Consider the following 25,671-nt stretch of genomic DNA (forward strand, 5'->3'; position numbering starts at 1 on the left):
AATATTAATTAATATACAATATAAGGCCTCAGTCCATTTCGTAAAATAATCCATGGCCAGGATGTATTTATTTCCACTATTCGTCCATTGCTAGTCGTAAAGCTTGCTGTAGTTCACTGTCTCTCAACCCATTGGCGAAGGTATCTACAGCAATGCCTTTCAATATGTTGTCTGGTGCCTCTGGATAAGCCAACTGTGCTATACGAGCAACATATGCTTCAAATTCTTGTAAACTCTCACTTGCTCGTTGAATTCTACTTCTTATTTGTACCTTGTAGACTTGTTGTAAATGGGCATCTTCGTAACGTTTGTCTATTGGAGTGAACAAGGTCTGGTAACATTTTTCTTGACCCTTAGGAATCGATTTTAGGATATTTGCAGCATCACCTCGTAAAGCAGCAGTCAAGGCAACAGCCTTTTTTTGTTCTGTCCAATGATTGACTGTCGCAATAGCTTTAAATTGTCTAAGGTATATAGATCAAGAGGACTTTCCATCAAATGGTGGCAATTTGAATCTCATATGATGTGTCTTTTCGTCTCTAGGTGATTCTTCTTTCACTACCGGATCTGAAAGTGCTGTATTAACTGGTGGTAGCACTTTCGTATTAGTTATCATGGTCCCTTAATTTTTTTATCTTCTCTTCTACGTCTTCTATCTTGCCGTTTACATTTTTCTGTATCTTATCGAATGTTCCTAAAATTTCTTCAAATTTCTCATTGTTCTGAATACATACTCCTTTAATTATTTGTAAAGTTTCGTCAAATCTTCTCGATACATTTTCGAGTATTTCATCAAATCTTTTGGAAACGTTCTGGAAGTTATCATCATTTTTTCTAGAAGTTTCCTCAATCATTTGCGAGACGTTTTCAAATGTCTCATTCATTTTTGTTAAAACTGTTTCTTCTGCTGATTGAAACTGGGATGTCTCTGGGTCATCTCCAATCTTGTTAAGAACATGCTTTGGTCGTTCTTGGAGGATCTTCTTGGACCCGCTGCAGTCTTTATCGCGTTCTTCTAGTTGCTCACGCAACTGTTTTATTGTAAGTTGTACTAGCAGCATCTTTGGTCAGGCACACACATACTTTTTTCAAACGATCTTTCTCATAAAGATCACTACCGAACTACGCGGATGTTCCCGACGAACAATACTTTTCAGAAGTCACTGCTGAATTTATTTTAAATATATATTTTACCCCACACCACTGTAGCGAGATTAAATAAAACGAGCGGTTCGAATTTATATAAATATCTTTATTTATAAGTTTACATCACGAAAATATCTTATCAACTAAACTTAACTTATAGAAGGTATGCTTATATATAAAAGTTATTATGTACTAGAATATTCTGGCGTAGTCCATCTCTAATTAGTTTGCTTGTCGGGTCGAACTCTCCAGCGGTTCTAGAAGGACAGTTCATTCTCGTCCCGACCTGCCACTGTTATATGGGCTACGTAGAATGCATGTTCGTAACAGTATGTATAGTTCTAACGTCCGACACAGATCTCATTGAATCCCTTACACATATTTTACTTATACCGATTTTCCCATCTAATCTCGTGTACCTACTTATTATTTCAGATGAAATACCTGATATATAAGATGTGTTATTAGCTTGTTTTCTTAAACTATCTTTTCGTAGGTTTCATTAGCTGGATATTTTCACTCCCAGATTCTCGAATATCGAGACTTGTTTGATTATTTCGTCGTTTATAGCTAGTTTGCATGTAAGTTGTCTTGCCACCACTAAATATTTTGTCTTAGATTGTAACATTATAAAAGTTACTTGTATTGTATTTTTCTTTAAATTATTATTTTATTTCAATTTCTGATGATTTTATTAATTTGTTAACCTACTGGTTGTTTTACTATTTTTCTTCTACGAATAGCTGGCGCTCAACTTTCTATGTACTAAATATTCTCTATTTAGTTTTCAATCTCAATTTTTATTTATTTTAGTTCTATTTTCATTTACTCTTGGTACACCCATCGTATTCAAATCCTGTATTTAGCTTAAACATAGGCATATATAAATGTCTATGAGCTTAACTAGCGACAAAATACTGTTGTCATTTGGCAGTTTTTGACATGGGATTCTTGTTCCAAAGCTCATTTCTGTTCTTAAATGTCCATTAGGTTTTTTTGGCTTTATTTCCTTGTCTTCCTTTTTGGTGAGACTTCCCTATTAACGGAGTGTACCATACAGGGAACAAACTGTAGTAATACGGCTGCTACTATAAAGAACTCAACATCTACCTGAAACTTTCAGCTTTCATCCAAATATTTAGAAGTGACAAAAATTATATAAAAAATTGCCATAAATATATTTTCATATTGTTGTAAAGCTTTAGGTAAGATTTGCTTTTTGGTTAATAATAAATTCGTTGATTACATGACATTGAAACAAATATGGTTAGTTAATGTAATCTTTTATTTTTCCCTGCTAAAATTTCTCTTTGTTCAGATTTGCATTTAAGATAAGCAGTATCTAAACCAGATCCAGAGCTAGTCGAAATCTAAAACAATTAGCACCTAATGTTATAGGTAGTAACTGCACTCTTATACATTCGTTGTTATATTGTTACAAGATATAGATAAAATATGTTCGTATTGTAATACCCATTCAATATATTCAAATACGCTTACGTGCTGTGATCGAATTCCGAGAAGCTAATATCCAATATTATTCAGGATATTTACATTTTTAGATGCCAATAATTATTGGAGTATTGGATAAATACATTTTTAATTAATTTATCTTAATATATTTATTTTGAAATTTAACAAAGTATTATTTTAGGTATATTGTTCTATATGTTGGATAGATCATATGGCAGAATTAGACTCCAACTTATCTTTGTTAATTAAACAAATAGAGGAATCCAGAGATAGATTAAATCACAAATCACAAAATTTTTCTGACCGATGTCATCAACTTGAAGGTAATTTTATCATTATAAATTATATTAAAAAATAAATAATATTTTGAATTGCAGAAACAATTAAAATGAGTATCGCGAAAAAAATTCAAAAAATTAAGAATATGGAATATGATGTCGTATTAGATGTAGCTTCTATAAAAGAACAAAACTCAATGGTAAAGGATATGATAAACAACAAAATAGACCTAGTTAAACAAAAAGTTGAAGGTATTATTAACGAAAATAAGCACAGCAAAAATAAGGTATGAATATTATATCCATTATTATTGCAATTGTAGTACACCTACAAAGTACCTGGAAATTAAAAATATTAAAAAACAATTAATTTTTTATCTGAATACAATTTATCTCTATTTTTCTTATTGGCTAATGCATGGACAATTTAACCATAAAATTTTCCTCAAAGGAATAGTTTATTTGGAAGACATATTTGTCTAAACTTTAAAGCCGCTTAATACAGAGTTTGCATCAAAGAGTTACATTGTGTGCAGGTGTACCTATGTGTTTAACCAGGTATATTTTCCCAGTGTGAGTTGTGTTGGCTTCGGATCCAGGGTCTGGTTGGCTCTGGGCCGAAGTATTTTGTAGGTGATATTGAACTGAGTTTATTATCTAATTTATTAACTTTATTTATTATAAAATTGTTCTAACACTTAGTTTATTTAAAGTCTTTATTTATAAAATATTACACTAATTTATTTGACACTATAATTATGTAATTTATTTACAACATTTATTACAATTTATATTCCCGACAATACGTTAGCGTAATGGATGTTAGCGATAACATTTTCCATTAATTCTCTATTTCTTGCAATATGTATCAGAGATTGTATGTCGTTAATCCCTGTTCATTGCCTTCTGTTTCGGAGCCAGGACATTTTCTTGCGTCCCATTCCTCTCTTGCCTTCAATTTTACCCTCGATTATAAGTTGGAGGAACTGGTATTTTTCATTTCGCATGATGTGACCTAGATACGCCGTTTTCCTTTTCTTGATGGTTTCGAAAAGTTGGCGTTCTTGGTTTATTCTTTTAAGGACATCTATATTTGTGATTTTCGCTGTCCATGGTATTTTTAGGATACGGCGATAGAGCCACATTTCGAAAGCTTCTAATCTGTTTATATCCCTCGTTTTGAGTGTCCAGCCCTCTAGGCCATATAGCAGCACTGACCATACGTAGCACTTAGTAAACCTTAGTCTCAGTTGAAGATCGAACTCTGAAGAAGTCAGTACCTTCTTGAATTTTACGAAAGCTTGTCGAGCTTGCTCAATGCGACATATTACTTCCCTGTCCGATGCCCAGTCTTCAAAAAGCCAGGATCACAGGTATTTAAATTTACTCACTCTTTCAATGGACTTAGTATTCAGTGTTATGGTGGAGTTTTCAAGTGCATCCAAGTTTCTGGAGATGATCATAAATTTGGTTTTGTTGGTATTAATCTCTAATCCCATTCGCTTACTGTATTCTCCGATTGTAGTGACAAGTTGTTGAAGATCGACTATGTTGTCACAAAAGTAAGACACCATCTTCAGAATATCGTATGTTGTTGATCAATACTCCATTCACTTTGATTCCCATCTTTGCGTCCTCCAAAGACTCTTAAAATATGGCTTCCGTATAACATTGAATTGCCAAAATCCAGATCCTGTGGTGAAGGCTGTCTTCTCTTTATCTACTGGGTTCATTTCTACCTGTCAGTATCCAGACTTCAAATCCAAAGTAGAAAACAATTTACTTCCAGCCAATGTGTCCAATGTGTCGTCGATCCGAGGCAGATAATAACTATCTTTCTTGGGAACGTTGTTCAGCAAACGGTAATCCACACAGAACCTCATCGTTCCGTCTTTTTTCCTAACCAGGACCACCGGAGAGACCCATGGGCTCGTAGAAGGTTCTATCACCTCGTATTTCTTCATTTCCTGAACAATCGTTTCAGCTTCCTCTCTTTTCGCCTGTGGTAATCGTCAAGCCGTTTGACGAATTGGCTTAGCATTACCAGTATCAATCTTATGCTTAAAAACGGTAGTTCTTCCCGTCTTTCCTCCTTTCGGAACGAAAATATCACGATACTGCCGAAGAAATTCCCTTAATTTCCTTTTCTCTGCATTTGACGATCACGAAGAACATCAATAAATGTTGGAACGGCCAATTTTTCCATTATGTCTTCGGGAGCTGTTGGATAAGCATATGGTACTAATCTGACAATATCTACCTCATATTCTTGAAGAGCCTCATCTCTTTTTTGTCTTCGATTTTTAAGCTGCGACTGATGTACATGCTCCAAATGTTCGTGGCCATATCGCATATTTAACCTCTTCTTCAGTTGTTCGGAATCATCTATCTCCTCTACGGCTATGGTCTGAAGCACATCTAAGGCATCTTCTCGAAGAGCGATAGTCAGGTTTACATCCTTTTCTTTTTAGACCATCCATTCGCTCTTGCAGCTGATTCGAATTGTTTCATGTAGTTGTTCCATGACGATTTTCCGTCGAAAGTTGGGACTTTAACGTGAACAGAACCTCTACTTCCTTCAAATTTCGGCCTTGTTTCCAACTTACATTTCGTCTCGTCTTCTTTTGTCTCTACTGTAATTGGATTGTGTCCTCTCTCTGTTGTACCTGTTGCCTCCATCTTTCTTTCCATCTTTTTCATCTTTTCTTCGAAGGCCGACATATCGGCAGCAACTTGGATTTTTAACGAAGATATTCTCTCGTCGAGTGCAGATATCTCAGAAGTAACTTTAGAGATTTCCGAAGAGATGTTAGCATAAAGTTTTCTTTCCAGAGAAGAAATCTCGTCAGAAACTTTGTTTTCTAAAGAAGCGATGTCGCCGGAAACTTTGTTTTTTAATGATGCAATGTCACCAGAAACTTTGTTCTCTAGTTTCGAAATCGACGAGATGACAGCTGCATGTTTGTCTTCAAATATATAAGTTTCTGTCTTTTTTTCAGGTAGAAGATAATTCTCTGTACTCGAGTTGTCTTCTTAAATTTGTAACTGTGAGCTCATACATCGTAGTCATTTTCAAAATTTATTTTATATCCCACTTCTGACATCAATGAACTGAGTTTAATAATCTAATTTATTTACTTTATTTATTATAAAATTGTTCTAACACTTAGTTTATTTAAAGTCTTTATACAATATTACACTAATTTATTTCACACTATAATTATATAATTTATTACATTTCAAAACACGACTCGATATTATTACTCAGACTAACGGTTTTCAATAAAATCCGTCATATATATCTATCAACCGTTGTTCTGGAATCCCTTCAAAGCGACCTGTGTTGACCTTTCTCTAACAGAAGGGAGCGCCAGACAGGTTTCTAGCGGCTCATAGAATCTACGAGAATATACTTGAATAATAAAATGTTTACAGGTTAAATATGAGTCATATTTAGCGTAACAATATTCTTCTAGCAAGTGCATTAGCTCTTTTATTGGCATATACTCCCCTATTTTAGGTGTATCGCTGTAATATTCCACAAGTCTGTCGAGTTCGTGTCCAACTTAGGGCTTATGAGTACCCCCTGGCTGGTTGGATGTCTGTGTATATTTTAATCTACTTTAGTTGGCAGGCCCTCAAGACCACACTGCAAGGTTGCAAAAATCTCTGCCTGAAATACAAACGTATATGAAATACTGTGATTTCAAAATGATGTGTCTGTGCATCTTGCTTAGTTTTAGGATGGCACTTTTTTGCTACACCTTTGGCCAACATACCACTAATGGATATTTGTACTGATTTTTAAATGTTTGCATTCATTAGATTTAAATGCCTACAATTTTTGGGTTTAAAGGACACAATCCCTCTAAATTTCTGCTTTTACTAAATATTATGATTTTGGACTTCTGAGAGCTTGTGTTAAGTCCTACTTTTGAAGTCCATTCTGTAGTTACAGTCAGAGTCTGTTACATTATGTGCCATTTAATTTGCCGTGGAGTATGACGCCTCGGTTATCAGCATAGCCCAGGATATGATGCCTGTTGTTTCTGAATCTAGCTATCAGTCCATTCTTGACCAGACTCCACAAGAGAGGAATACTGAAAGAAAGGTCACTGTATCCCCCAGTCACATTCCGTATATCACACGGCTTCTCAGCATTTAGTCTATTTATCTGCAGCTTATTTCATTTATTCCTTTTAGATCAATCGCACTTTTGATTATTTCGTAAAAGGTATTGTCGAATGCTCCGTTATATCGAGAAATGCACCTAACAACACTTCTTGGTTTTCCAGAACTTGCTCTATCCTCTGTACAAAATAGTGCAGTACCATTTTTATGTAGACTCCTGCTAAATGCTCATACTGTCTCTGATGTATCAGACTTTCAACCAATACAGAGAGGCATTTTTTGCTGCTTTGTGCACAGTCTGTTCGTCTCGGAACACCTTTTGGCTGAGTATTTAGAACAGATACAGAATCCACGACTAAACTCGCCTCTCTGACTGTTCCCGATAACGCATTATCTCTAAACTTTGCAGAAAAAATAAGTATGTATTTTCTAATTGTAAATTAAATTTATTTTATTAACTAAATGCAGGCAATTAAGTCTACATATTTAAGGTTTATAATATATTTTTATAGAACAGAAATAAGTCAGTGGTCTTTGATGGCACGTAAATTTGGTTTTGCATGTGCAATAAGCTTTTGGACTGTTTCTCGATTTCTTCGGACTGATTCTCGAATTCGATCTCACGAAATTTTTGCAAAATTCTTCGCCTTTGTTGATCTTTATTTGAGGCTTCCTAGCCATTATTATACACCATTCGACTCAAAACAGCCCAAAACCCTTCTACAGGCCTCACCTAAGGCACATTTGAAGGGTTGTCGCGCTTGACGCTAGGTCGGGCCAAAATATGATTTCGTCATTGGGGTGATGAGTATTTATAAATTAAACAAGCTTTGTAAGACACCTGTCAACGTAATTGTCAGCATTGAGAGCTTCACCGCGAACACGCCCAACAAACGGTTGTGAAACATCAGCTTCTGAGATGGCACACCATACCAAAATTTTATCGGCAAATTTCACTTTTCCCTTCATTCTAACTTCGTCCGATGCATCTTGTATATTGCGTGTTTAAAATCTGTCGTTATCCTTCATTTCAGAATTGGATAAAGTAAAATACTTTTCATCATTAATAATGAAAATTTTACCAGGACAATGAATAAGTCTCAATGCACGGCAACATCTAGCAATTCTTTCTAACTGGGCTGGTGTTGCTTAGAAGCTTTTTTTCTTTTATATCGTTTTAAATTATTTCTAGAAATTGTTTTACTTACAGTCATTCGTGAGACATTATATCTTCAGCCAATATTTCGCAAAGACTTTCCTAATTGGTTCTCTATACTCTGAATTAATCTCTGTTCCTGAGCAAGAGTTAAAACTCTTGGTCTTCTACATTTGGGCAAATCAAGGCATGGATACTATTTTCACACTTTTCAATTGCCTGGTAAATCGTCGACATAGAAATATTTTGAGCACTAAAAATTCTTACAATATCACGTTTTGATACATTTCCATCTAAACGATAAATACTTTGACGAAGATTAAATTTGAATATTAAGTTTTGTGGCGAAATACTGTTATGCACGGCAGTGTACTCTTACTCTAAGGGCTCCCAGCTAGTTCGCCAACTCTTCGAAATATCGTTTAAGTCAACACTTTCTCCCTTGTACCATATATTCCCTGGGCACAATGGTGTACCATCTCGGGATTAGAGAGCAGTACAACGAATCGTTACTTATAATAATTATAGACCGGAATATATGCAACAAGAAACAGAGCAAATATGCGCAGATATATGCACAAGATTGGCGCAAATATGCAAAATTGTTTAAAGAATATGCGTAGTACATGGAAATTTTTCATATATTAATAATAATCTGAAATTCCTTTCAGCTAGTATTTAAAAAGTCGTATTTTTTATATAGATCAAAAATGCAGTAAGATTGTAATACAATTTTGACATTTCTTTATCTTGATATATACAAAATAACAATATTTTAAAAAATACAGTAATCATAACTATAAACTAATAATTAAAATCTAACAACTTATTCCAATTTATTAATATTACACATACTTATCGTAGAAAGGCAATTTCACAAGTGTTATCCTTATCAAAACAATTGACAATAAATAATTTGTTTTTCAAAATTTGCAATTAAAATATTATGATTTCTATTATGTGTATAAATGTTTATAAATCGAAAAACTTCTTTCAACATCAACATAAGTTATTGGTGTATTTTTAAACTGATTTATGTTGGAATGCAGTGGTTCTACATCTGGTACCGGATCACCTTGATAAACTTTCGCAACTTTTTTCAAAATAGAAAATCCTGAGTTGATGTTTAACATATATTGCAATTTATTTCCTACGAACATGCCTACGTTTCCTTTAACCATATGAAAAGATTCGTTAATATGATTAATCAAATCGACTAACCGACTAATCCACAGAGAGTAAAATTTTGTTTTTCAAGCTTTTTTATGCCCTTAACAAGAAATTTAATCATTAAGCTTATGTATGCTAGATTCTGAGATAAATTAGGTAATTAAACAAGGCATTTAAATTCCTCTAGAGCTGCTTAACTAGAATCTGTAAGTTCTGTAATAAAAATCCCATAATGCAAACACTTTTAGCGTCTTTTAGGAACCGACAAACGGTGCCGACAGGTCAATTAAGGGTAATAAGTTTGCAGAATTGATATCAGTTTTACGACTTCGGATAATGCAGGTGTTGTTTGTACCTTATTTTTCTTGGAATATGGCTATTCCGTTTTTCAAAAACCTGTCACTAGTGTACAGTTGTTCAAAAAGTAAACTTGTGCAATTTTTAAATTTAAAACTATGGCTGAGAGATTTGTTAGATCTGTTTAAATTGTTACTTTGAATAATATTGAAATGAGTCAAAGAGAAGTGACCAGACAGCTTGGAGTCAGTCGTTGTATGGTCCAAAAAATTTACCAACGATTCTTAGACACTGGATCTCACGAACGACGACCAGGATCAGGCCCGAGAAGAATCACGACGGCCAGAGAAGACCATTATTTACAACGCACTTCTTTGCAAAATCGGTTCTTTACGGCTAGATCAATCCAAAACCGTTTTCAAAATGCTCACGGGTGGACTTTTTAAGCAATTCTACCGTGAGAAGAAGGTTAAGGGAATTTGGTCTAAGGGGTCGGTGTCCAGCAACAGGACCTTTGTTAATAGCAGACCATCGACAACGCCGACTATAGTTTGCTAGAGACCACGAAAATTGGACGATAGAAGATTGGAAAAATGTTTTGTTTAGTGGTGAGTGCAGGATGGTTCTTTATGGTTCAGATGGTCGCATCAAAACAAACTGAAGACGTGGGGAACGATGTGCTGCTTATGTTCGACGAGTACGTGTTGCTTTTGGAGGAGGTTCGGTAATATTTTGGGCAGGTATTTCGCATAGAGGGCCGTACTGATCTCGTATTTATTGATAGAGGAGCGTTGAATGCATACCGATACATTACCGAAATTCAAGACGAGCATGTAATGCATTTTGCTGGGCTTGTCGGCGAAAACTTTATTTTTATGCAAGACAACCCGCAGCCACCCGTAGCCAGGATGGTAAAGCAATATCTGGAAACTGTTGGTGTGCCAAAAATTAACTGGCCGGCTCAAAGTCCAGATTTGAACCGCATTGAACATGTTTGGGACCAACTCAAACGAAGGGTAAGAAAAATAATACCTGCTCCAATAAATCGTGATCTGCTTCGGTTGGCGCTCATGGAAGAATGGGAAGCTTTTCCTCAAAACGACATCCAGAATTTGATCAATTCAATGCCAAATCGAATGAGGAGTGTAATTCACAATACCGTTTTCAAAATGCTCACGGGTAGACTTTAAGCACTTCTACCGTGAGAAGAAGGTTGAGGGAATTTGGTCTAAGGGCTCGCTGTCCAGCAACAGGACCTTTGTTAATAGCAGCACATCGACAACGCCGACTACAGTTTGCTAGAAACCACGAACATTGGACGATAGAAGATTGGAAAAATGTTTTGTTTAATGATGAGTGCAGGATGGTTCTTTATGGCTCAGATGGTCGCATCAAAACAAACAGAAGACGTGGGGAACGATGTGCTGCTTGTGTTCGACGAGTACGTGTTGCTTTTGGAGGAGGTTTGGTAATGTTTTGGGCAGGCATTTCTTTGGAGGACATACACGGTAATACACAGTATTAATAATCACGACTAAACTGTAATTTTATAAAGAAAACAGAAAAAATATACAATGTTAATTTTTTTTTTATTTTTCAATAAAATCATTATTTTGGAAGAAGTTATTTTTTGACATTTGTTATTTAAAAAATGATTGCATACTGCCTTGGAACATATTCTTAAACATTACACAAACATCTAATGACAATCACTTTGTGGTAAGATTCGTAAAAATTAAAAAATGGCAAAAATTTTAGGTGGCCTCGTTTTCGTGACGCGCAGTGAAAATATACATTATTGTAAATAAATAAAGGCAGAGAAGAAGAAAAAGAAAATCTATCTATTGTAAGTAAAGGGACAGCACGAATTCTGCGTATTTTCCCAGATTAAATCCCATAAGAAATCGCTAACGTCCATTCTGGTTGTTTTTGGCTCATTTTGTGGTGGGGGTAAAACGGCTCGTCTGATCGTGACGTGCAAGGTATCGTTGGGGGGACATAAAATTTGTTATTTTGTAATACGTTAAACTAGTTTTTTACAAAATATTTGTTTCTTGCATTTAAAATGTAAAATACCTATTTATCTGTCTATTGTTAACATAGGTGTTGGTTTTACCCAGTATAAAGTTATCTTTGTTAACATATTTGTAATATAATCGATAATATTTATAGAATTGTTTATTAGTTTTGAAGTGCATTTAAGAACCATTTGTGTTTGACCGGAAGATTAACAAAAAAGGTTGTTTGAAAGATGTCGGGAATTTGGAGTGGACCAATGAAAAGGAAGGACAGTTATTGATGGAAGGGGGTATTAAGCTAAGAGAGTTTTTGGAATGACAGAAAACGACAGTAAGTGCAGAGACAGTGTAGAGAGTGGATTCCCGATAGCTGAAAGGAGCAGTTTGTGTTTAATAAAAAAAGTAATAAGGTGTCGGTCTCCGTTAATCATAAGCCTTGTAGGCATACGTAAAACTAACAAATATAAAAAAATATATTTTGAAAAGTTTAAATTAAATTCAGTGAATAAGTGATTGCAGTTGTAAGTACTTATATAATAGTATCCGGCATCGTAAATAAAAATTGTTCCAAGGTATTCAAATATACCTCTATATTTTTTTCTAACAATATTCTCCGTTGCGAGGACTTCTGTTTCATCGACGCATAAAGACTCCAGTGTATTTTGACAGGAAGTTTTACATAGACAATTTCGTAATATTTTTAAATTATTTCTTGCAACCATAATTCAATATTGTATCTATCCTGGGTAACTCTCTATTTTAAAATAACTTGCGGTATTTTTTTATATGCCTTTTTATATTTTAATTACTTACTCTTTTCATAGATTGTTTGTTTTTTGCAATTTATGCTGCCATTAAAATTTGTGTTTATTTCTTTGATAGAAACATTTTTTTTTAATACACGGTTATATTTTATTTTTGAATTTTGTTTATTCATGAGCTTCCCCTGAAAATTAATTTTGCATTTTTATGATTGAATGACGTATTTTTTTTTAATGGCTTTGGATTATTGATCCATACAGCCACTATATATAATAAATACTGTTTGCTACAATAATAAATATACTGATACTATATACATATATGCGCACATATACACACTTATGCACGCACATACATATATAGGTATTGTTAAATGAAAATAAAAAAAATACAAAAAGGAAGTGGAAACATTAAATTGACTTCTATTTATACTTTTTATTTAGGGCCCTAATCAACTTAAATAAGAAATATTCAAATAATTCTAAATAAATTTTTAAATTTTTTTTAATACTTTTTTAATATTTTATTTATATATATTTTTTAATTTTATTTATATATATTTTTTAATTTTATTTATATATATATATTTTTTTATTTTTTCCATTTTTATTTTCTTTTTTTCTCTGTTTTTCCTTTTTTTTTCGTTTTTTTTAATTATTTTTTTTCTTTTTATATACATATCTTTTCTTTTTATTTTTTAAATAACAATTTTTATATTTTACAGGGAGGTACTTAATATTACATAAGAATAAACGAAAAATAATAATTGCTAAACACATTCAAGCCGACTCATTCATACAAGTTAGATTTTTCTCTTAGTCCTTTTTAAAAATTCCCAAATAATTTGTACCAGTATCGATCGTTCCTTTGACTGAGTCAGTCGTTAATTTCGTTAAAGGCCGAGCCGGTTCCTAATTACTTGGTGTTTGGATTTAACTTTTTACATATAAGACAATAATTAAAAAGTGTAAACTGATAATTAATACGAAATAATATCGGTCCCCGATGGGGGACAAAAATAAACAAGGGACGTCTTTTATGACGACAGATACTGACATGAATAACAGTGATTGAAGTGTTAATAATATTAATAATAAATCTAGTGAAGATAGTGATGTCCAGAAAACAGCGAAGCAGTTGGAACCGAAAACATTCAATCTCCTCTCACATAAGTACAACGTGCAAAATATTTGGGTATATATAGAAAGTACCGACAATAACAATTTAGGTAGATTGCATCCAATGACTGTTGGTCATATTCTTTTTAAAAAATTTAATCTTAAAAGCATTCTTGAAATTAAAAGTATAGGCCGAAACCGGATTAAAGTGTTATTAAAATCACTTCTAGAGGCAAATAATTTAGTAAAACATTCACTACTGAAATCAGAAAATTTAAGAGCATTTTTACCGAACCATTTACTAGAAATTAAAGGGTTAATAAGAGACGTGGATACTCGTTATGATATCAACTATCTCATGGAAAATATCGAATCAGACTCACGCGTTACTAACATATATAGGTTAAATACAAAAGTCCAAAAAGAAGACAAAACAGTTGAATTTGTACCTAAAAAATCTATTGTCGTTACTTTTGAGGGGAATATTTTACCAAATCGCGTAGCTTTTAATCGAGTTTTTTTTTCGGTTGAACAATTTGTAGGTAGAATAACCCAGTGTTACAAATGTTTGAGATATGGGCATGTATCTAAACAATGTAACAGTACTCAGGAAAGGTGTATAAATTGCGGTGAGATTAAAGATGATAAACACAATTGTGATAAAAATTTGATTTTTTGTATACACTGTAAAAGCAGAGATCACGTATCTATCTCAAAGAAGTGTCCCTCTTATGACAATCAAAAATAAATTAAAAATATAATGATAGAGCAAAAAACCTCATTTAAGGAAGCCAAAGAAATATCTGAGAATTCCTTATCCAGTTTAGTAAGTCACAATTCCTTTTTACCGCTAACAAATTATGACAAACATTTTCCAGAACTTCCTAACAACGATCGTATATCGTTATCTCATCCAAATCGTAATCAAATCTCTACAAATTTTAATGGCAATCAAAATAATTCCTTTTCCCAACAAACTCATGCGAGGGATAGACCTCCAACCAAAAAAAAGAGAAAATCAAACTCTCCCACTATCCAATCACCTGTTCAAAAACCATTATTTCCATTTACCTTTGGACCTTCACAACCTTTGACAATAAATTCAAATAAACCAAACTACTCTAGTTTGGAAATCAAAAAAAGCAGTATAGCTAGCAATTTATCAATTTTTATCATGGACTTTATTAATAAAATAATTTCAAGTAACAACAGACAACCTGTTAATATTAACGTAATTACAAGTAGTATAGAACAAGTATTGGAGGATACTTTGAAAAACCAATAAAATTTAATCATAAAACACGCAATTTAAATATAATGCAATGGAATGCACGTTCTGCTATAGCTAACAAAAATAGTCTGGTACAATTTCTTTTTGATAAAAATATCGACATTGCGCTTATAAGCGAAACTTGGTTTAAAACAAATCAACAATATAGTTTTAGTGGTTACAATATAATACGCAATGACAGAAACGATGGCTATGCTGGTGTGGCAATTTTAGTACACAAATCTCTTCAATTTGTGGAACATAAGATCAATATAAATTACAATGAAAATATTTTAGTGTGTGCTGTACAAGTTAAATATGGAACTTTATCTTTAAATTTTGTATCTATTTATAAACCTCCAAAAATACAAACAATATATGAAGATTGGGTAAAAATTTTTCTACAGTTTGATGGGCCTTTAATTATAGGTGGTGATTTTAATGCACACCACTCTATATGGGGCTGTCATAATAATGATACCACAGGATCACAACTAATAAATGTCGCAGATGATTTAAATTTAACTGTTTTAAACAATGGAGCACCTACGATTTTAAGACGTCCTGATCAACGGGATTCAGCTATTGATGTAACCTTTTGTTCACCTGAACTAGTTAACAAAACATCTTGGAATGTCATCTCTGATACCCTAGGATCAAATCACTATCTCATTTCTATAGAATTAATTTTTGCAATTAATGAAAATGAAATATCTCCTAAAAATAAATGGAATATTAAAAAAGCCAATTGGGCGTTATATACCTCGACGATTCAGATTTTGCACAATACGAACAACAGTCACTCGGATAATCTAACTGAACACTACTCCTCCTTCATTAATAATATAAATACGGCCGCAGCTATACCCCAATATAAACCTTATAAATGTAAACGGCACCCACCCCCTTGGTGGAATATTGATTGTGACAATATTATCAAACAACGAAAATTGACTTTAATAAATTACAAAAAAAACACTTATTTTGAAAATTACGTTCAATACCAGGAGATCTCGGGTAGAACCAAAAAAACATTAAAAAATATAGCAAAGAAACATTGGATTGAATGGGTCTCTTCCCTGAATAAAAATACACCAGCTACAACTCTTTGGAATCAAGCTAGAAAAATTTACAGAAAACCAATATCAAAAATAAAATCTTTCGATCAAAAATGGATGGATGACTTTCTTATTAAAGTTGCACCACCAACTGCGAACCCTCAAAAATCCAGCTACATAGATTCAACCCCATCTGAAAAAAATCATTTTCTACTAAAACCTTTCACTTACAATGAACTAATTTTCGCTATAAATGATCGTAAAGATAATTGTCCAGGATACGATCATATCAAATACTCCATGCTTATTAACCTCCCAGAAGTAGCAAAACATTTTCTATTAGACTTTTTAAATCGAATCATTCAAGACAATTCTGAGGTAGATTTTTTTAAAGACATCATTGTTATTCCGATTCTAAAGCCTGCAAAAGATCCAAATTCAGCAGAATCTTATCGACCCATTTCTCTCTTTTCTTGTGTATTTAAAACTTGAACGAATGTTAAAACATAGACTAGAATGGTGGGTCCATACCAAAAAATTACTACCAAATAATCAGTTTGGATACAAACGAGGATGTGGAACTTTAGATGCACTAGCTACACTTGTAACGGACATACAGAGTAACTTTTCTAGAAATAACTATTTGCCTACTTTATCTCTAGATATAGAAGGTGCTTATGACAGTGTGTGTTTACTTCGATTAAAAGACAAAATGATCAATCAATTTCAAATACCCACAAATCTGGCACAAACCATAATTAATTTCTACACTAATAGACGCTTATACGTTAGAAACTATAAAAATGAATTTCTTGGACCACGTTATAATAGTTGGGGATTACCTCAGGGATCAGTCTTAAGCCCTTTTCTTTTTAATCTGTATACTGCCGATTTTCATAGTCTTAATATACCAAGTATCACTTACAAAACAATCCAATATGCTGATGACTTCCTAGTCTATACAGAAAGGAGTAAATATGAACCTTCCCTTACAATTTTAAGAAAATTACATGAACATTTCTCAAACTGGTTTTGTAAAAATGGTTTTAATTTATCCACTAATAAATCAAATGTGTGCATTTTTTCACGACATAATATTCCAAACATAAATACTATTTTATTAAATGGCCAAAGTTTAAACGTCTGTAAGTCAATAAAATATCTAGGTATGTTTCTAGATCAAAAGTTAACATGAAAAGTACACATCGAGTATATGCTTGACAAAAGTAATAAAGGTCTCAATTTTTTAAAATCAATTTCTAAAACTTGGTGGGGTGCTGACGTAGAAACAGCTTTGCTTTTTTACAAATCTTATATCAGATCCATTCTGGACTATGGATGTATACTTTATGGATCAGCAAGTAAACAAATTTTAAATAAAATTGATGTATTTCAACGGACTGTTCTACGTACTTGTATGGGAGTAATGAAGTCTACTCCAATAGCTCCATTGCATGTTAAAGCTTTAGAACCTCCTTTAAATTTTAGACGGGATTATCTAAGTGAAAAATTTGTAGTGAAAATTTCATATATCAACAATTCTTTATATTCTGGCATAAGCGCGCTAAATACCGAGGATCTAACAAACAGTTACTGGATTCATAAAAATTCACCAACCCTTTGCAAGGCCTTTAGAGCCATGTGAAACAATAAGTATACCAACAGTATTAGCAACCTTGAGATTAACGACTATTTCGCATTTTTTAATGAAGCTGATATACACATACCAACATATTATAGTATTCCATCATTAGATTCATGCATCTTAAATTCTTACATAAAAAAATGGCCCATGGCAACTGTAATCTATACAGATGCATCCAAAACATCGGAAGGGACCGGATGTGCTTTCTACATTCCATCCAAGTCAATAGAAAAAATGTTCAAACTACCTCTCAATTGCTCAATTTTTAGTGCTGAAGCTCTTGCAATTCTTGAAGCCTTGAAATATTTCGACAGTTTAAACAATAATGCAGTTTTAATGATATCCGATTCATTATCAGTCTTATTATCTCTCAAAAATACAAAGTTACCCAATTATAATTCTAATCCTTTTATTTACCAAATTAAGAACATACTTGTTAACCTTAAAAATAAAAATAAAACTACGAATTTTATTTGGGTAAAGGCTCATGTTGGTATAAAACATAATGAGCATGTTGATTACATTGCAAAAGCTGCAATAACCTCGGCAGCTGAAATTTTACCAGATGAGAGAATTTGTGTTCCTGATGCTTTTCTCATCTCTAAAAGAAATCAAACAGATCGTTGGAATACCGCCTGGCAAACTTTTTGCGACCACTCAACAACACAATACGTGCATATACAACCACACATCCCTAATTCCAGATGGTTTAAGAATTTCAATACCGCTCGTAAATATACAACAACTTTAATAAGATTGAGATTTGGCCACGCTTGTTATCCTGTTCATCTTGCTCAAATCAAAATATATAATTCAGACTTATGCGAAACTTGTCAAGAACAAGGAGATCTTAACCACATCTTTTTTAAGTGTTCCAAATATCTTCAGCATTCAGGAACTCTTTTAAACAACTTGCAAACTCTGAAAATATTTCCTCCGTATCAAATAAATAACCTGTTGGCTACTAATAATAAAAAAGTTTATGATTGTTTGATTAAATTTATACATAGTGCAAATGTGTGTCTGTAGTCAATCTCAGCTAAGCTCGTTAACCTTTGTTCTAACCCAATTGTTTATTTACCTTTCTTTCCGTGACCTATTGCTAGTAATATCTTAAACAAATGTCCTGATGGGTCCCTGGACGAGAAGTGAGTATCCCTGTTGTTCCTTATATTTGTTTTTTCTTGATATAATTTTCTCTTTTTGTTTGATTAGTTATAGGGATTTTATGAGGTTTTTTGACTCGAATAGATACACTTTTTGCACTAGCAATTAATAGTATAGATTATACACTTATGTATGTATACACTGTATAATGTACACTTATGTATGCACTTATGTGTATATGCATACACTTTTTTTTTCTTTAGTATTAATTATCAGAATATTGATATTAGTAATTTTTCTTTTATTATATCTCAATATGTAATTGGCTAAATAGCTAAGTGCTAAAGCCACAAAAAAAAAAAAACTAATTTGTTGTATTTTATAGTTTCTTCGAGACAAATATAAGAGAGAAGTTTGATTTTGTGGTAAAGTTATTTGTTCTTGAGCCAGAGTGTGCATCAAATACTTGCATCATCATTATGCTTGCATCCAAACAGCCAATGATTAATATCATCAACATAACCATTGCAATCACAAATTTTTCTGATTCGGATAGATTTAGTCTATAGAGGTATGTCTTGACAGTGACATGGTTAAAGAGACATCTAACAAACATGGAATAAATATTTTTATTGGGGTAACTTCTTACGGCAAACGGCTCAGTAGGTAAAACTGGATGAATTTTTGTATAAAGATTATTGCTTCGATTACAGAAAGCATACCATTCAATTTCAAAATTTTGTTTTAGACTTTTCTTGCAAGTGGCTGTTAGATCACTTCTATCTAGCCAAGTTATTTCTGATCCTTTTAAGATTGCCTCTTTAGCATGAAAATCTGCTTTGAGGTTACAGGAAATACCAAAGTGTCCCTTTACCCAGACGAAATTTACAGTAGTATGTTCTTCCAGCAGCTTTAGTTGGTTTTCTAAAATTTTAACGACTATTAAAGACTATTTTTATATAAATGTTTACGTGAGTTTTATAATTATATATAATTATATATATATATATATATATATATATATATATATATATATATATATATATATATAAGAATTTGTTTAGAGGCGCGCAATTTGAATTTATGTAAAGTGCTGCAATACGAGGCTCCGTTGACTATCGACTCAATTTTTAGTAGAACCACAGGATCTAGTTCTTTTACTAAATTGGACTTAAAACATAGTTTCTAGTTAATTCCTTTAGCCAATGAATGTAGAGATTACACAGCTTTTTCTGTCGATGGAGTAGTTTATAGGTTTAGAGTAGTGCCATTTGGTTTATACTGCAACAAACTTAAGTTTGGGAATATGACTCATACTTCGACGATGCGCAGTGAATCGTGTTTACTAGTGTTACCATGGAAACGAACTGTGTACTGCTTGCGAGTTTTTACGTAGTACGTAGTTTGAGAAGTACGTATCACAGAGAGTGTTTGACATGTTGATTTGATCTATTCTTTAGAGCAGATCATGAGAGACCAAGAGAATCTGGCAGAACATGAGAAAAACAGACCAAGACAAGAAAATGGAATTTATATATAAAGAACAGAGGAAAGAGAACTATATAGGATTACTGACGAACTGGCTAACAAAATATTAATTGATATACGCCGAAACAACGAACACGTCGGAAGCAGGAAAATATTTCTTGTATTCCGAGAAAATTACATTTGCAAAGGCGACCATAAGTTGGCAAAGGACATCGTAAAAAATTGTGAGGTCTGCCAAAAATATAAATAGAGGAATTTTAAAAATGAAAACATACCTAAAAATATAACATCTGGCCAAAAATTAAAACTAGTAGCCATCGATATGTTGATCGAACTGATAAAAACTCCCCGTCGAAATAAGCACATTTTACACTTGTCGAACAACAAAAGGAAATGAAATATTACTGAAAATAGACAATTTTATAGAAGAAGTTGGGACACCGAAGAAAATACTGCTAGATAATGCTACGTATTTTAGAAACGATAGATTTACAGGTGAGCTACAATAAAAAGGAATAGACACTATATATATATATATATATATATATATATATATATATATATATATATATATATATATATATATTGTGACGATTAGGGTTTATAGAAAATAATTTATAAGTTATATACTACATAATATTAGATATTTGGTTGTTTTAAATAAGTTATATACTAGAGAATTTAATAAAAATATATTTATGTGAGGGCATTTTTAATAAATTAGCATATAATAATTGTAAAAAGATTGTATTTTAATATTGTAAATATATATAAGTGAGTCATGTGCTTAGGCAACCAAAAATACTCTCGGAGATTGACAGATATTTATACTCTGAAGTGACGTTTAAGAATATTTACGAATATAAGTGGGTTATAATAATATATTGTTTGAAATGTGTATTTTATTAAATTAGAATGTTAAGTTACTAATTTAATTATATATTCTGATCTGAAAAGCCTAAATGTAAACAAAATTATTAATAGAAAAGAATGGAATTCTCTGGATCTCCGGAGATGGCCATGTTTGCGAAATGGTTTGTTCCAGAAAATTCAGACAAGTATTTGATAGAACAAATTAGAACATGATATCTTACGAGATGGTTCTGGAATATCCGAAACATATAAATACCCGTGATTTGGATTCAAGATGGCAGTTTAAGAAGTTTTTAGTCAGAAGTCAGGCCAGTTCATTATGAAAGTTAATAGACACATTTAGTTAGTGAATATTGAAGTAAATTGTTCAGAATTTTCAAGAAGTCAGTCAGAAAAGTTTAGTAGAAATATGAAAGTTAGTTGGAGTCAGTGAATCAGGTACAAATAGTAGAATTGTTTAATATAGTGAGTTAAATGAAGATTAAAAATTATGCATATAATTAATGCACATTTATAATTATACACAAATAATTATTGAAGATTATAAAAGTATATTGGAAGAAATTAAATTATATTATGGTTGGAGATTAGTATAAATCAACTTATAATAATTGGATATTGGTATATTGAAAAGAAGAATAAATATAAATGCTGTTTGCTGGTTTGGTTGGTGGTGTATAAATGCTGGTGAAGAAAACTATATCTTAAATTGGTAGAAGCTGATAATTGAAAAAAGTAATTTCACAAAAAACAAGGATAACTGAAGTACGAAGACATTCAGTGGAGATTAGAATCTATATACTTAGTGGAAAACAGTTCATTTAGGCATTCAGTGAAAGAAAGGTACAAAATTTTGTTAATATAATTTAGTTAGTGTCATAACAATTTCAATTTTGAAGATAGTTTGTTTAAATTTTAGATTGTCTATAGAATTTAATTAGTTTTATAAGAATATCAGTTTAAAGATAGTTTATTTTAAATTTACATTGACTAGGTTAGATATATATGTGTGTTTCATAATAGTTATAATAAAGATAATTTAAAAAAGTACTTACAAGCTAATTCTTTGAGAACCGCGATAAAAACCCTATATATTATTAAAAATACTCATTGCTCATCATTCAAACAAAAAAACACATCATAACAAATTTTGGCACCCAACGCGGTGGCTCTCTATTTAAAAGAATTAGTTTGGGAAGATAAGTGCTCTCATATAATTAAATTAATTATCAGTAGAAAGAAAAAAGTATAGATTTTAATTTTAATTATATTTGAACAAGTAAAGTCTCAAAATGTCTCAAGGAAAGAAAGGTACAAGAAGCAAAAAGAATGAAGAAGATGTGGAAGTAGAAACACAACCTATACAAGAGGAGAGTTTAGTTCAAGTTCCACAAGATACTGCAGAAATGAATCCAGAAAGAGAGGAAAATGTCAATATGGCAGCTTTGATGTCATTAATGATGCAGATGAACAAGACAATAGAAGAGAATTCAAAAGAAATCAAAGAAGACATAAAAAAATTGGAAGAGAATTCAAAAGAAGTCAAAGAAGACATGAAAAAAATAGAACAAAAAATGGAACAGAATTCACAAGAAGTCAAAGAAGACATGAAAAAAATGGAACAGAAATTGGAAGAGAATTATAGAAAATTAGAAAAGAAAATAGAAGATAATAATAATAAAATTGTAAAACAAATGGAAAAACAAATGGATAAAAAACTTGAAGCTGCAGAGAAAAAAGTAGCAAATGAAATAAAAAGTATACGGAATGACTACAAGAAAAGGATAGACAATGAGAGGACAGAAGTAAAGAGGATTATTCAAGATAATAAAATAGATATAGAACAGAAAATAGAGTTACAGAAATGTAACTTAGAAGTAAAAATTAATGAAGACAGGAGAAACACAGAAGAAAAATTAGACGATATACAACAAAATATCCAGATAAATAGTAATCAAATAAGAAATGTGGAACAAAGAATAGATGATATTTCACAAATGAGAGACATAGGGAGACCTTACTTAAATTTAACAAATGAGACTGGGATTAAATTCTCTGGTAATAAAAAAAATTTGCATCCTAGAGTATACATAAATAGTTTAAAACATAAATTAAGATTTGTGAATAATATTAATGATATTAAAGATTATATTAGAATGACATTAAATGACAATGCAGCAACTTGGTTTGCTAGTATTGAGAATGATTTAGATAATTTTCAAACATTTGAAAATAAATTTTTAAATTATTATTGGGGTGAATTAGAGCAAGCCAAGTTTAGAGAAATTCTATATTTTGGAAAGTATAATCAAAATTTAAAATCAAATATGGTAGATTATGCATTGAAATTGATAACAGTTGCAAAATATTTAGAACCACCACTTAGAGAGGATAAAACAGTCTTAAATGTATCTAGACATTTTGATGCTGATGTTGTCCAAACAGTAACTGTACAAAATATTCAAACAATAGATAGTTTTATTAATTTTATTCAAAGAATACAAAGAGGCAATATGACAAGTAATAATAACAACAGAAAAAACAACAATACTTTTCAATATAATAAAAATGATAATCAACAATATAGACAATCATATAACAATAATACTAGGTATGATGATAATTTACAAAATTTTAATAATACTAACACTAATCCAAATAGACAGAACTTTAATAATAATACTAATTATAATAGACAACATTTTAATAACAGTACTAATAATAATAGACAAGATTTTAACAATAGAAGAAATACAGAACGACCTAACTATAACAGACAGGTAAATTGTGTTCGAAGGAATAGAAGCTGCGAAGGCAGGGAACGAAGTAGTACAAGGCAGGAGAATGTGAGTAGAAGTCATAGTAGGGAAAGACATAGGACATCAGATCCAAGTGGTCAGATACAATCTGACAATTCTAATAATCAAAATTTTGTGCAGTAAACTTTCTGAATTACAAGTTAGGCCATTGCTATTATGAAAAACCTTCTGAATTTATTTCTTTAGATGAAGAGAAAATTATTGAATCTATTAATTTAATTTATATAAATGCTTTGGCCAAAAATAAAATGATTAAGATTATGATAGATACTGGTTCAGAAAGTACTTTAGTCTCGGAGAATTTTATTTTTAATACATTAAAACTATCAGATATAATAAAGATTCCAAAAATTAAAATTATTGGTGCAAATAATAAGAAGTTGGGTGAAATTGATAAACTAGCCAATTTTAAAATTAATATTCTTAATAAAGAAATTAATATGCAAGGATTTATTGTCAAGGATTTATATGTTGATATATTAATGGGAAATGATGAATTGGAAAAGAAGAAAGTAAAGATAGATTTTGAAGAAAAAATGGTAACTTTGGAAGGGCAAATAATTAAATTTATGCAGAAAGATGAGGTAGAAGAAGGAATAAGAGTTGATAGGATATTATTAAAAGAAAATAATGATGTTTATGAAGAAGAAATGTATTTTGATGATAGGGAAATGTCCCAGAAGAATGTAAAGAATAATTATTGTAGTGAATATTTAAGGAATGGAAATTTTAAGCAGATGGATGCCTACGAGGCGGAGTGCGTAAAATTGGAAGCAAGGAATAATGAGTACATAATGAAGAATAATTTTATTTGTAAAGAAGAAGATATAATGAAAGTTTTAAATTGCCCTGAAGAATATAAATCAATAGTCATTTCCATATTGCAGCAACACAGGGGACTTGTCAATAAAGAAAATAGAATTGCACAAAATTATATCCATAGTATAAAAGTTAAAGAAGAAAAAGATTTTAAAACAAAATCATACCCAATACCATATAAATACAGAGAAGAAGTAAACAAAACAATTAATAATATGTTAGAAGATGGGATCATTGAGAAGGCAGACACACGTTTTATTAACCCCATAGTAGTAGTACGAAAAAGATCAGGTGAAATCAGGTTATGTTTGGATGCAAGGAATATTAACAAGATTACTGAAAAGCAATTTGAAGCACCAATGAGTATAGATGGAATATTAGGAAGAATTACAGGAATGTCATTTTTCACTAAAATCGATTTACAGCATAGTTTCTGGTTAATACCTCTAGAAAGAAAAAGTAGACAGTATACAGGATTTCAGATAGATGGAGTAGTATATCAATTCAAAGTAGTACCATTTGGACTTCAATCATCTTGCAGTGCTCTATGTAGATGTCTTCATGATATTTTGGATCAATATGAACATTTTGTAATTCACTACATTGATGATATATTAATTTTTTCTAAAACGGCTGAAGATCATGAGAAACACCTAAAAATTATAATAAATAGATTAGACAAAGTTGGACTAAAAATAAATCAAGAAAAATGTAAATTTTTTCAAAAAGAAGTCATATATCTAGGTTATAAACTTAACACTAAGGGAATCGAAATGGATCCAGAACGGACACAAGTCATTCAGGAATATAAAACACCACACAATTTAAGAACTTTAAGAGGATTTATTGGAATAATTAATTATTATAAAAGGATGATACCAGATCTAAGTATAAAAGAAATTCCATTACTTGAACTACTGAGAAAAGGTGTAAAATGGAGATGGGATCAGAGAAGAGAACTAGCATTCCAAGAGATTAAAAACATTTTTCTGTCAAATTTGAAAATATACTATCCTGACTACACACAGCCATTCATATTAAGA

General features: G+C 31.7%; 1 protein-coding gene across 1 annotated transcript in view; it reads left to right on the forward strand.

Moving 5' to 3' along the window:
* Positions 1 to 25,671, forward strand: part of LOC140441384 (uncharacterized) — a 594,575-nt gene that overhangs the window by 152,510 nt on the left and 416,394 nt on the right. Inside the window, exons 4-5 of the mRNA XM_072532093.1 lie at positions 2,801 to 2,942; positions 2,997 to 3,184. Coding sequence (XP_072388194.1) covers positions 2,801 to 2,942; positions 2,997 to 3,184 — 330 coding nt within the window. The remainder of the gene's footprint in view (positions 1 to 2,800; positions 2,943 to 2,996; positions 3,185 to 25,671) is intronic.

Source organism: Diabrotica undecimpunctata, chromosome 5, assembly GCF_040954645.1.
Source record: "Diabrotica undecimpunctata isolate CICGRU chromosome 5, icDiaUnde3, whole genome shotgun sequence".
Taxonomy (NCBI): Eukaryota; Metazoa; Arthropoda; class Insecta; order Coleoptera; family Chrysomelidae; genus Diabrotica; species Diabrotica undecimpunctata.